The sequence below is a fragment of the Thamnophis sirtalis genome, unplaced genomic scaffold, assembly GCF_051295495.1.
Source record: "Thamnophis sirtalis isolate CommonGarterSnake01/CBP01778 unplaced genomic scaffold, rThaSir2_p1.2 scaffold_8, whole genome shotgun sequence".
NCBI lineage: Eukaryota > Metazoa > Chordata > Lepidosauria > Squamata > Natricidae > Thamnophis > Thamnophis sirtalis.
Genome location: NW_028261388.1, coordinates 84,615,840 through 84,630,768, shown reverse-complemented (window position 1 = coordinate 84,630,768; position 14,929 = coordinate 84,615,840). Strand labels below are relative to the sequence as shown.

The window sequence follows — 14,929 nt, the reverse complement described above, 5'->3', positions numbered from 1 at the left end:
ATTTAGTTCAACTAACTATACAATAACAGGAATCTACTGCTTCAGCATCTCTACCAGATGGCCATCCAGTTTATACCGTACAAAGAAGGGTCTTGCCACCTCCCAAGCAGTCTTCTCTATTGTTAATCAACTCCTACTGTTAATTTTTTTCCCCCTGATGTCCAACTAAATTTGTAATTAAACCCATTGTTCTTTGTTTCCTTTCCCGGAACAATTCTGCCCCATCTTTTACATGACAACCGACCAGATAATTGAAGACATCCATTGTGTCTTATTGCTGTTTTCTCTTGTCAAACATATCCAAAACGTTCAGATGTTTCATATAAACTTGTGCTTTTCCTCCCCTTTATTGGTACTTTATATTATTAATTGATAATATATTAATTGTTTAATTAATTGTTCTCTTCTGAACATACTGTATTTTGCTAGTTCCTTTCCAAACTACTTTGTAATTAATGTTCTGGGTCAGGGCTGTCAAACTCGCGGCCCACGGGCCAGATGGATCATGCGCTAGTCACGCCCATGCCTGGTTTAGCGAAGGGGGGGAAAGTCCCAATACGTCACGTGACACCACCGTGAGGATGCAAGTTTGACATCCCTGGTCTAGATACAGTCTAACCAAAGCAGAATATAGAAGAATGATTTCTTCTGAGCTTGACTCTATAATTAAAGTTTCAAGAGCATATCTTTGTTTGTTGATGTCTGGAAGTTAATATACAAATTTAAGCAACATAAACCAAAGTAGGAATGCCTTTTGTAGCAAAACAAGGATTTTTGAAAGATGACTACAATTCAGAGCTACAGATTGAAACAGGAAGTTCCCATCCATCAGACTGAAGTGATGTAAAGAAATCTTCAAAAAGTCATAAACACAAGGCCAAATGTGCTTAGTTATAATACATCTTAGGCTAGTAGAGAACTTGTTATGCATTTCAATTTTCCAAAACAAAATTACTGAAAAGGTTTTGGAAAAAGCTAATCTTCATCTACTCTTGTCTATTTATTTCTCCTTACTCAGTTTGTAAAATCAAGCAGCAGGAGGAAGGATTCAAGAAGGTATTTGCAGATCCATTTCCAATATTTCTCAAAAGTAATTTTTGAATAACTAACAACAGCTTCTTTACCAAAGGAGACTTTTTGTAGCTGTTAATGCATTGCTGCATTATATTGTGAAAACAAATCAAAATAGAAGGGCACATTTTAACAATGTTTTTTTTTTAAACAAAAATAAAACCATAGAACTGGGAAATGGCCAATCAGGTCCAATCCATCTTCAAGTTATTAATTCAGGCATCCCAGATGTATTCCATAGGTCTCTCAATCTTCTGTCATATTTTATTTACAACACACATGATTGTGACACATTCATGCAGTTGTAGCCTTATCATGTGATGATACACACGATAAGGCTACAACTGCATGAATGTGTCACAATTATGATGTTTTGATCCCCTTCCACTCCAGGATGACTCCTGCCAGATAGATGGCAGTCTAGTCTCCGCTTGAATATTTCCAGTGCTATCATGGGTAGTACTGCCACTTACTTTTAGTCACAATAAATTAAAAAAAAATATTGCAGTACTTGGACTTGATTTACATTTATTTATTTTATCTGAAGCTTATGACTTTGAGCCATGAGAATTGGGCAGTCATCCTCCAGACCTTCTGGGGATGCTTTTCCTCTGTAGTGATGATCTGAGCAATGTACTGCTCTGTATTCCTTCTCTTCGTTTGCCCATAGTAGGTATGACTGGAAAAGCCCTTTGCCCTTCCTTGCCATTCACTGACTAATTCATTTGACAAGAGCCAAGGTGGCGCAGTGGTTAAATGCAGCACTGCAGGCTACTGCTAGATCAGCAGGTCAGCGGTTCAAATCTCACCGGCTCAGGGTTGACTCAGCCTTCCATCCTTCCGAGGTGGGTAAAATGAGGACCCAGATTGTTGGGGGCAATATGCTGACTCTCTGTAAACCGCTTAGAGAGGCCTGAAAGGCCTATAAGTCTACTGCTATTGATAATAAAGGGGGGTTAATTTCTTGTGTAGTCTCAGAAAGCTGGTCAGTTCTGTATTTTGTGATCTCGGGATGCTGCTGGAAGTTGGAACTGCAGATATATATCTTCTATTTGTTTGAATTCCCTTCTCTACCTTTACTACAACGTTTATCTATATATGGGTCTTCAGTCATAACAAGACTGGGTTTGGTTAGTCCAGGGAACAATTAGCCTGTAAACTAGACTGGGAAATGGAAAAATATTATCGAAAAGGGCAGTGGCGAATCACTCCTCTAATGTTGCAGCGTAAACTTGTGTCAAATCAAGCTTGATTTGAGGGAATATTTACTTTTGTCTTATAGTTATATATGAACTTGGTAAGATAAACTCCCTTTTTGCTATAAGGCATTTTTCTAAAATTAAATATTCTTCCTCCCCAGTTCCCCTGACACTCTCTTTATTAATGAGGCTTATATCATGTTAAGAGAAAGTGAACGAATGAGCTTGTGAAAGGAGTTGATTCATGTAAGTGCTAAAGGCCTTATTGATTCCTTCTTAAAAGAGAATCAATAATATTCATGTCAAATGTGAAACTGTACACTTAACGGATCTTATCTCTTGTCTGATTTGCTGACTTGATTATGGATCAGGAGGACTTCTGAAATTGGAAGACCTTATACAGTTTATTATCAGATTAGGGTTGCACTAGTATTAATGACAAAGAACTAATCACACCTTTCTGAAGCCTTGTGAAAACATGAGATCAGTGATAAGAGTTCTGATTCAAAAAACAAGTCAGGTATTTTTTATTATTATTATTTTTGCTGGAGACATTTCCAGCAAAAAAAAATTAAAATGTAAATTTTTTTACAAACCCTTCCTCCCTTTCTTTTCTTTTTAACCTCACAACAACTCCATGAGATGTGCCAGAAAAGCACAATTTCATGGAAAATCTATTGTGTGCTTAAGTCTCCTTAGTTATATAGATAGATTTACTTAAGTGCTCTAATACCTGCATGATATTTTTTTTGTTTACTATAGAATTCCAGTAACCGTAGAGTTTAGGTTAAACATCCCCTCCCTTCTCAAGCATTTTGATATTAATTTTATAATCCTTCCGCAATTTGATACCTTCTAGAAGTGCTGGATACCAATCTTCATCATTCCTAATCAAGATAGATCTAGTAAGAGAAGGTTGTTAATTTACAGAGAATAATGGGATAGCCCCTGCATGATATAAATATGATGTAAAAAGCCTCTGCTTTCATAGCTCCATTCTCCTTCTGCCACGTGGAGGGGATAATATTTTAAATATTTTCCTACAGAGTCAGAAATATTCCCAGAATTGTCAGTAGGATGGGAGCTTCCTGAAGAGCAACTTAAGTTGACTGTAACTGGAATTGGCAGCCCATCAGATTTCCCAGTGGGGGTATCATCTTCCCACCTTATAGTGCTATTTGAATGTGTAATATCCTATTACCAGCAACAGGAAGCATTATATATGAAAAAGGTTTCTTACTGGTTGCTAGCTGGGATTCAATGCCATCTATGCTGTAATATCAGGAATAAAACAGGCTTCCTTGCAGTTTTAAGCTAATTAATATTTTCTATGTCTGAAGAAATTAATCTTAGATCATGAAAATAGGGGTGTGAATCTTTAAGACAAGGTTAGGTAGCGTTTTTCAGCAAAGAAACACACAGTGTCAGAGAAATGTATTTAATGTAGGTGCACACACACACACACAACTTTTTTTCTAACACTAGGAGCTTTCACAGAAAAAAGCAGCAAGAGTAGCTGTTTAAATTATGCAGAATAATAAATAATTTACAGAAAAAATATTTACAGAATCTATCTATCATCTATCCATCTATCTATCTATCTATCTATCTATCTATCTATCTATCTATCTATCTATCTCTATATCTATCTATCTATATCTATCATTATCTATCTAAATCTAAATCTAAATCTAAATCTAAATCTAAATCTATATCTATATCTATATCTATATCTATATCTATATCTATATCTATATCTATATCTATATCTATATCTATATCTATATCTATATCTATATCTATATCTATATCTATATCTATATCTATATCTATATCTATATCTATATCATCTATATCTATATCTATATCTATATCTATATCTGTCTATCTATCTATCATTCTCTCTCTCTCTCTCTCTCTCTCTCTCTCTCTCTCTCTCTCTCTCTCTCTCTCTCTCTCTCTCTCCATCTCCATCCATATCCATCCATATCCATATCCATATCCATATCCATATCTATATCTATCTATCTCTATCTATCTCTATCTCTATCTCTATCATCTCTATCTCTATCATTATCTATCCATCCATCCTCCATCCATCCATCCATCCATCCATCCATCCATCCATCCATCCATCTATCTCTATCTCTATCTCTATCTCTATCTCTATCTCTATCTCTATCTCTATCTCTATCTCTATCTCTATCTCTATCTCTATCTCTATCTCTATATCTATATCTATATCTATATCTATATCTATATATATATCTATCATCTATCTATCTCTATCTATCTATCTATCTATCTATCTATCTATCTATCTATCTATCTATCTATCTCTATCTATCTATCTATCTATCTATCTATCATCTATCTATCTATTCATTCATGGCATATAAGTGATGCATGAACAGGGTCTGAGATGCTACACATTCTCTTCATGACCTGTCTCCTTGTTACCTTTTGGGAAGAGGATTCAGGGTATCCAAAGCAGAACATCTAGATTCAGCCACATTTTTTTCCATATAATACCAATCTTGTAAACTTTCAATTTTCCAATGGAATTTTTTTTTAAAGAGAGATGCTGAAAAATTGCCTGAAAACAGCAGAATTGAATGTAGTGTTGATATTGACCAGATTTCCTTACTCCCTTGTGTCAAATCTGCTTGAAATGAGTCTTTGGTTTTAATTATACCCCTTACTACTACAGTTCGTGACTCTTCCAATGGGAAAGATATAAATTCAATCCAAAGAGATTTCTTATGAGACAGGAAATAATAAAGCACGTTTTCCCCCCTTCCTAGACAGTCATGGATTGGTGCATAAGCCTCTTGGTTTTGGCACAGGAAATGGCACTCTGTGTCTTTATCAAAATCCTTTTATAAGTGTGATTGCATTCTTCTCTCTCGAAGTAGAAGCAAGGATGAGCAGTTTCCTTGGAGTTTCACCAGGGGATTATGGTGGTTCCATTGACTGTGTGTGTGAGAGAGAGGTTAACATAGAAGCAGGAGGAAAACTGGCTTTGGTAACTTTCAAACACTGCCAGCTTCAACCCTCACAAATTACAAATACTTTTGAAAACCAGCAGGAGCCGTTTCCTCTTCTCTATTCTGGATTTCTTTTGAAAATCACAAAACGAAGCCTATTCACTTCAAGTGAGTTGTGAAGAGCTGTGCAATTTGGCAACGCTACAGAAACTGCTAGACTTATAAAAATGATTGATTGCGATTTTTTATATTATTTCCAGGCTTCCAGAGCTATTTAGCTCCTGGAGGCAAAGTGCAAATAAAGAATAATAATGGTAATTTATAACTTACCTCAAAAATCTAGGTGCCCTGCTTGTTTATGGTCTAATGAGGCACAAACAAGGAAGAGGGAAATAAAATACAAAGAAAAGGGTGTTAGAAATTTTTTCTCACGCACATAATTCTCTCTGTATTTCTCTTCTGACCTATTCTCAGTATCTTACAAATTTATTTTAAGAAGCTGAACTATTTTTTTTAAATAACTATAACAACAAAATCCTTTGCCGTTCATGTCTTGCCTGGAAACTAAACATTAGTGGAGTGCATAATTTTTCAGCAAATTGGCTTCTACTGGAATAATGGTTTTCCTTTTTCAAAATAAACATTTTCACCAGATTTACACTCACTTGAGGCTATTGCTCAAGAAATACAGATGGAGATGTTACTGTTCGGCTTGCCTGTGCCAGGAGAGACAGAAGCCCACACAGAGAAACTTGGCTTTTTTTGCACAACACATGCTACACAAGAGAAACCATCAAATACCACAAATTGAGGCATGACTCCATCAAAAACAAGTCCAGTACAAATTGTGCTGTAATGAAAGAGAAATGCCCAAGACCAATTTTTTTTTGCTTCTGCAGACCCTATTAGTTTCCCTGAATTCCTACAAACTCTTGCAGTGATGTTTTCAGTATCAGGGATTGGAATTCAGCTCCTTCTTGACCTCACCTTCTCACTGCAAGCATTTATGTACTTCAAGAAACTGTGGGGATGTTGGAAAAGAGACTCAGATCAAATCACCTCCTGCAAAAATTGGTGGAACTTGCAAAATGATTGAAATACTTGAATTTGATTTTAATATTTTTACTTAAAGGTAATTAGCTGAAGCTTAGGAGAATTGAATTTAAGTGCCAGAATAGGTTATGGCAAATGGTAAGGGTAGGCGGTAATTCAAGCCAATGCCCGCTTGAATTATGGTTACTCAAAACTGATTAGGATGCTGCTTATTTTTGTAATTACAATGCACCCCCCCCCCCAGACACATCTTGGGGAAAATTATTGAAGTTGATTTACTTTTTCCAGTCAAAACACAGCTAAAACTATGCAGCCTCTTACAAGGTGGGCGTACCAAACAGTCTTCATAGTGAACCTTAAGAATTCTACCATTATCTATTTGCGGGGACGGGGACACACACACAAACGTACAGACACACGTGTATACACACACACACACACACACACACACACATCCTCTAAATATATTGGATTGCATTGCTAATTTACTTTCTCTTTAGTATTTTACTTATCTATTTGCAAATGATTATTAGTATTCACTTAGGTCTATACTTCAAACACCCTTGAATGAAATTGCACTTAGCATTACTGTAAAAACCATCTTTATTTCTTCATTTTTTTTTCTTTGACCTGCCAAGAAGTGTTGTATTGTGGCTGGTTAGGTACTTGATGAAAACCTAATGGTATGCAAAGATATGTTCTCCAGTTTCTTTCACCTAAAATACACTTTCTTTTATCACCGTTTTAGAATTTCTCAGGTGATTTTTTGGGGGGTTAATCTTCATATTGAGAAGTACTCAAAGATGCTGGGCTGTGTTACTTCGTTATTTCGGCTCTTACACATCTGCCCAATCATACTGCAACCTCTCTGTGCTTCCTGAACCAAAAGAGGTCCTCTTGGAATAGGTAGAAAACTTGTTTTCAGTTTTTAACTTTTCAAAAGAAGGATTTGGCTCTGTCTGAAAGACTCAGATTTTATGGATCAGCAGATGTTTGATATTTTCTTTCAAGTTGCAGTAACCTCTCTCTTTTTTTTTCCATCTCACTCCTATGAGGCCAAGAGAGTGTGTATTCGCCTTTTTATTTGCCAATAGATGCATAGTAGTCACCAGCTATAGTAGCCTGAAAGAAAGAGCCGAGGTGGCGCAGTGGTTAGGGTGCAGTACTGCAGCCACTTCAGCTGACTGTTATCTGCAGTTTGGCGGTTCAAATCTCACCGGCTCAAGGTTGACTCAGCCTTCCATCCTTCCGAGGTGGATAAAATGAGGACCCAGACTGTGGGGGCGATATGCTGACTCTGTAAACTGCTTAGAGAGGGCTGAAAGCCCTATGAAGCGGTATATAAGTCTAACCGCTATTGCTATAAAGCACAGACCAGACTGTCATGAGCTTCTCATCAATTAGCTAGAAAAAGATTGGGAGAGACAGGATGGTGTTTCATGATCACTGCATAAGTAAGGAAGGCACTAAGAGTCTTTCAGTCAGCTCCAGAGGCCTTTCTTGGAAATTTCCTTTTCTTTTTAGGTATGTTGAACAATGCAATGATTAGTGATGGTGGGGAAATGGGTCTACAGAATATTGTTTCATCACAACACAATTTGAAATGCTGGGAAAACAAGTTTTTAAACTTTCCAACAGGATTAGCAGACTATATTTAGTGCAAGTTTGTTTTTGGAAGAGTCCATGTGAAAGCAGTGACTCTGTAGTTAAATAGAAACCTGATGCTCTTGGATTTAAATCTATAACTTTCCTAGGCCTCACTCATTTAAAAGCAATTCACATGTTTCTTGGTCAAAGCTATCATACCAGGGGTCTTAATCAGATGTTGTTTTTTTTTAAAAAAAACATTTTTTTCTGATTCTTCTTCTTTGCAGCTTCAGTCCACCTACGCATTCCAGAATCTTCTGCAGTTGGCTCTGCGATTGGAAGCATTAAAGCCTCTGATGCTGACATTGGGAGAAATGCAGAGCTTGAATACCGAATTATTGATGGTGACGGAAGAGACATGTTTGATGTTGAAACACAAAAAGAGACACAGGAAGGCATTATAACAGTACGAAAGGTGCATATTTTTCAATACGTTGCATTGTGTGCTTGGAACTACTAACCATTCAGTCCTTGCAAAAATAAAATAAAATAAAAAAGCACCATGAAAATACCCGCAAGTTGGTATTGTAATTCACACTCCTCCTTATATAGAACAATTTGGTGCATGTATTGTTAACACTACGTGTTAACAATATTATGAATAAAAAGCAACAACTAAAACTTTTTTCCCCCCTTTGGTGGTTATTTATATTTATTTTTGTATCATATCGTTGATTAGGAAGGGAGAAAGACTTATGATTTGTTTGTTAAAATGGGATACTTTCTATAGTTGAAAAAATTATGGGGATATTGTTTGGAAATCTTCCTAGTGGTATATGATTTCAGCAGAATGAAATAACATGGGAAAAGATTTTACAAAAAATGAGATGATCTGGTTTTTGGGGAAAAAAAAACAATAATTGTGGATGAGTGTCTAGAAGTTCTGCCAAAATATTTGGTATATAGAAGTATACAGCATTGAGATTATGTGCCTCTCAGTTATAATAACTTGATTTAATTATCCAATTCAAATTAATTTGGAATCCATAAAAAACAAAGGCAATTAAAATGCACAAAAACAGGCAGCACGGATTAAAACAATTAAAACAAAGAGTGCAAATAATATAAGATATAATACAATGGAGACTCATCCAATATAGCACACTTAACCCTAGCTTTGTGAACAGAGGCAGATTTTCAAGGCTTTCCAGAATCTCAGAAGAGTGGGGAGCATCCAAATATTTTTTTGGGGTGTTGTTGTTCCAGAGAATGGGGGCCATGAAAAAAAGGCACACTTCCTGCTTCCTGTAAGATGCAGCATTCAAAGGAACTGGAACTCCCTCACTCATCCAAACCTAACTGATAGGCCAAAACAATTGAGATAGATTTGAATTGCACCTGGAAACTTCCTGACAACCAGTGCAGCCTAAGTAGAAGCAGGGGATATTGTGAAGTGCGCATTATTGCTTGCCCCACTGCATTTTGTACCAGCTGTGGTTTATGAATGATCTTCAAGGGCAGCCTCATGTGGAGGCATCGCAACAGTCCATTCATGAGGTAGCCATGGCGTAAATGATCACAAGAAGGAGTGCAACATTTTCTAAATATTTATCCATTTCCATCACAGATTGATCCTTACAAAGATATAATTTAAGAAATGTGGTCCACATCTCCCTCTCCCCCCAAAAATTGATGCCACTTTGCTTTTTATCTAGCAATGATGTATCAACAAAACAGCGGTGATGTTTATGTTTGTGTTTGTTTATGTTTATTGGTCTTGTAATGCCGCCCACTCCCGAAGGACTCCGGGCGGCTTACAATAAACAAGGGAAGGGGATAAATAAACAAAACAACACTTTAAAAATACGCAACATTCACAGTTACCGTGGGGCTGGATATTTCGAAAGCCCCCCGGCCTGCTGGAGCAGCCAGGACTTAACGGCTTTGCGGAAGGCCGGGAGGGTAGTAAGGGTCCGGATCTCCACAGGGAGGTCATTCCAGAGGGCTGGAGCTGCAACAGAGAAGGCTCTCCCCCGGGGAGTTGCCAGCTGACATTGGCTGGCAGATGGAATCCGGAGAAGACCTAACCTGTGAGATCTAATCGGTCTATGGGAGGTAATCGGCAGGAGGCGGTCTCTCAGGTACCCAGGTCCGATGCCATGTAGGGCTGATGAAAAAGTCACGAAAATAATCTTCAGAAGAACTTGGCCTTTGCATCTTCTTTAAAGTCTTCAGAGAAGGACATTAAATTAATTACTACTTAACCAGCAGACATTAGAATCTTAGCTTAGTAGCCAGCTGGAACATCAAATGCAAAACGTTTAGGGAAATCCTCTGGCTTCTTAAAGGATATATGCTGATTGTTTGTTCAACGCCGAGCAATTGCAGAAGTATTTCAAACAGGTCAACTGGATTTATATTGGATGACTTTCTTGGCATCCAATCAGATGTCTTCTTTGATGGCTACTTTTCAATCGCTAGAACTCACAATACTGCTCTGCGGTGTGTAACCCTACGCAATTCTAAAATCTCGATTTATTTGAGATATATTAATTACAATTCAGGATAAAAATGTCCTAGAAAATAACATTAAAATGACGAGGAGGAGAGTCTCAAGATAATATTGAAAGCAATATTTATTTCCAATATAATATTACTTCTGAGTAAATGAGAAGATTTAAGCACATTGTTCCATCTTTTGTGTGTTTTATTTATGTTTAAACAGATTCAAAGGTATTCACCAAAGAGATTCTGGGTTCATTTTTTTGATTATACTTTGTCATCCCTTAAAAGTCAAAATGATAAAATAGATTTTTTTTCCTGTAATATATACAGTAAAACCACATAGACAGGTCCATTTAGACACATAGACTATCATAAAACATATAAATTATAACCCCAAGCTTGATTATCTTTTCATTTTTAAAAAGTGATTAATTGCGCTTATGTATTATATATATATATATTTAAAAAAAACTATTACAAAATTCATTGTATACTAAATCTGTTAAGTAAGGGATTTGTCACCTGAAACAAGTCTGAACTTTGTCTTTATTTAAAGGCACATTCATTGTACTTTGGAGACTGAAATCAGTTTTGGTATAATTTGTTCTTTGAAACTATATAAAACTGTATTCATTATTCCTTCCTGTCATGATAAAAGTTGCATTGGCTCCATTATTAAAAGTAGTGGTTTACAGACTGCATAATATAACTTGGAATATAAAATGTCTACTTTATAAATTTAAAAAAAAGTATAATAAGAAAATGTAAGAAGTTACAATAGTTTCTGGCCTTAAATGAATGGAAACAGTCCTTTGATATACTATTCACACTTTTTTTTTTACCGTGTGCCATTTTGATACCTGAAATGCTTCTGTGTCATTGTGTTAATAACTGTATTTATATATCCATTTATTTTTTAATACAGCCATTGGATTATGAGAATCGAAGGCTATATACTTTGAAAGTAGAGGCAGAAAATCTGTATGTTGACCCACGCTTTTATTACCTTGGACCTTTTAAAGATACAACCACCGTGAAAATATCTGTGGAAGATGTGGATGAACCTCCTATATTTAGCAGATCTTCGTATCTTTTTGAAATACATGAAGATATTGAGGTGGGCACCATCATAGGCACAGTCATGGCACGAGATCCAGATTCTGCTGCAGGCCCAATAAGGTAATTGCCAGAATAAAAAAAAAATACAGTTTATAGGAAGATGAATTATTTGTATCAATAGTTAAGTTCATACTTTTGTTGTGAGTGGCAAAATGTACAGAAAACAAGGAGAAAATGGAGCATCATTTTCCTATCACCAGTTTAATTTGAGCCATGTGAGATAATCTTCTACAGGTAAATTGCAGCCTTACCCAAGTAAGTGTCTCCAAACAATTCTGACCAGTTCCCCATATTGCCAAACAATATGAATAATGAGGGATAAGAAATAAAGTACTAAAGTACTAAAATATGAAAAAGAAAAATAGCACAGCTCTAATGTTCCATTTGAAGTTCTTAGATAAGTTGCCTCGCTCTATCTGCAAAATATCAGTTTGTGAAAGGCTGATATACCAAGCATAACTTTAATGCCAAATAGTGTGACCATAAGTTAATTTTCCCTGCTTGCTTGCTTTTAATAGAGGTTCATTAATAAACTGAAAAAGGGCATTAATAAATGGAGGAAAATTGCCAGAAATTCCCATTTGAAATATAACCTTTAATTTTAATGTGAAATTTGCCATTGTCTACCTGAAGTTTCATTGGTTTAATTGATTTTCATTGCAATTGGCCAATACCAAATACGAAAGTTCCCAAGTTGTTGGCAAATAGTATCATTGTCTGAAATCTCATACTAAATATTATACTTTTATAGTAGTACCTGATGTTTAAATATAATCAATAATATAATGAATAATTAAATATAATTTTCCAGTACTAAAATATGAAAAAGGAAAATAGCACAGCTCTAATATTAAGTCTAAATATAAAATCCTCAATGAATAGTTACATAATAATTTTACATCAGCTCCATATTTTGAATTTCTTCAAAGCAGATTTGACATGAGATTATTTAACCCAACAGCTTTATTGCTATCTTACTTGACAATACAGTAAAACTTCATGGTCATTTCTGGAGAAAAGGTATCCATAAAACCAGAATGTCCAAATCTACGTAATTGACCTAATTTATATCAAGTGTATAATTATAATCACATTAGTGAATTTTATCAATTGTCTGGAGAGAGGGTTTAGAATTAATGAACTTGTCCATTATTTTCAAGGGTGAAGTACGACAAATGTTTATGCAAAGCCTTTAAATAGTGTTCCTTTAAATCAAAATTTCATAATCCAACAGCTGCGATTTACCATATTTTTAGAGTATAAGATGTACCTTACATTTTGGAGAGGAAAATAGGAAAAAAAATATGTCTACCAGGTATTCATCTGGGTCGCATCCTTAGTCTCGTCGGCTTTAGGACATAAGTTTGCTGGTTTTGAGAGTGCATGCTTTTTATCCCCTGGACTATGTATTCAAAGTGAGGCCACACTGATTAACAATCACAATCATTACAAACAATTGTTATTGAGAGCAAGTGAAAAGTCTATTTGGACCGAAAAGGAGTACACTTTCCTATCTAAACTCTATCTGAGATCATCAACTAGCATGATCAGTGCTATTTCTATTCTGGAACCTTGGAGGAGTAATACTAGCAATACTAGAGAACAGTTGAAGGGCATTCAAAGAAGATGGGCACAATTTGCAAAAGAATGTGTTGCATTGGAAAGAAGTAGATTTTCCATTCCTTGAGAAATTGTTTTTGTGAAGCACAGACTCCATTTTGTTTCGTCTCTACTCTTCCAAGCCTCACTTAGATGTACCAGCATCCAAAGGGATGAGTATGCTACAGTAAAAATATTCAAAGCTTTATTTTTTAGCCCTAATGAGGCACTAACAAGTGAAGCGATCTTCTGCGCTTTGCCTGTTTTTCTCATTGCTGCTCCCTATGATGATCAGTTGTGTTTTAGAAGCTTTTAGCTGATCAGTTGTGGTTTAGAAGCTGTCAAATTGTTTGTATCCCCCCTTCCCTTGTTTTGAGCTGTGAGCCGCCCTGAGTCCCCCTCGGAGGAAAAGGGTGGCATACAAATGAAATAAGCAGTTAAACAGTTAAACAGTTAAACTTTTTTTCAGCCCTAATGAGGCATTAACATTGGAGTGAGGAGCAATGAGAAAATCAGGCAAAGCAGGCACCTCACTAGCGCCTCAATAGGGCTAAAAAAAAAGCTTTGAAAAAGCTACATTTGGAGTATAAGACGCACCCAGATTTTCAGCCTCTTATTTGGGGGGGGGGGGGGAGTGTATCTTATACTCTGAAAAATACGGGAGTAATGAAAGCTGATGGGCTCTGCCAAAACTTGAGCTCAACGACTGTCCAGACATTTTATATAGTTGTAGAATAACAAATGGTAGGCCAGCATCAGTTAGTGAAATACATGGATAAATTAAAGAAAAGTTGGACGAATCATTACATGGCAATTTATGACGGAGGATAAACCCATGTCATTAAACCAAAAAAGAGCAGAGGTGGCACAGTGGTTAGGGTGCAGTACTACAGGCCACTTCAGCCGACTGCTATCTGCAGTTCAGCGGTTCAAATCTCACCAGCTCAAGGTTGACTCAGCCTTCCATCCTTCCGAGGTGGGTGAAATGAGGACCCAGACTGTGGGGGCGATATGCTGACTCTGTAAACCGCTTAGAGAGGGCTGAAAGCCCTATGAAGCGGTATATAAGTCTAACTGCTATTGCTATTGCTAAAATACAAAGTCAAGCACTACTCATAAATTCATGCTAGCATAATATTTTTTTGTTAATTTGGAAGTCCTTCATATAAATGTTCCCAATCCCCATGAGGATATTCTTTCATAATCTAAAGATCATGACAACCATTATTGAAGATGGGTAAAATAACTGTCCATCTAGTTTGTTAGATCTTAAAAAAAAGGAAGTTTAAATAAAAAATAAGCAATGTAGTTTAAGAACGATATGTTTAGATATTTCTGCATACTTCAAAATTTCCAGAGATTTTAAAAAAATTATTTTGTCAGGAAATATCTCAAAACATTAGTGTCAGTTCCAGTGCATTTTTCTGTGTAATCTCAGAACAGATTCTTAGAACTATGGTAAGATTTAAACTTTTACAAAATACTCTGTAGGTAAAGAATGAATAGAAATAGTGATCATACTGAAAGGCAAAGCTGTCTAAGCATTTTAGGCAATTTGCAGTGATAAAAGGTGTGTTTCAGTGTAGGAGCGCCATAGGGTTTCATTAGAGCTTTCTAATTATTATATATTTTTTTTAACCAACAGAGGTAATAAGGCTAATAAAGGTAAATTACTGTATTTTTCAGAGGGGAGCAAAAGTTGCTATTTGCCAATTAAATTACAATAAGTGATTATTATGCTTCCTGCCAAAACTGTCTTTTTAGTGGAATAGAACAGCACTTGATGCAACAAAACTGTTCTTATGAAAA

The 14,929-nt window shown here is 36.1% G+C and overlaps 1 protein-coding gene across 1 annotated transcript in view; it reads left to right on the top strand.

Moving 5' to 3' along the window:
• The window catches only part of LOC106539699 (cadherin-10), a 139,543-nt gene that overhangs the window by 107,435 nt on the left and 17,179 nt on the right, over positions 1-14,929 (top strand). The window contains exons 6-7 of the mRNA XM_087721993.1: positions 8,185-8,372; positions 11,328-11,581. Coding sequence (XP_087578119.1) covers positions 8,185-8,372; positions 11,328-11,581 — 442 coding nt within the window. The remainder of the gene's footprint in view (positions 1-8,184; positions 8,373-11,327; positions 11,582-14,929) is intronic.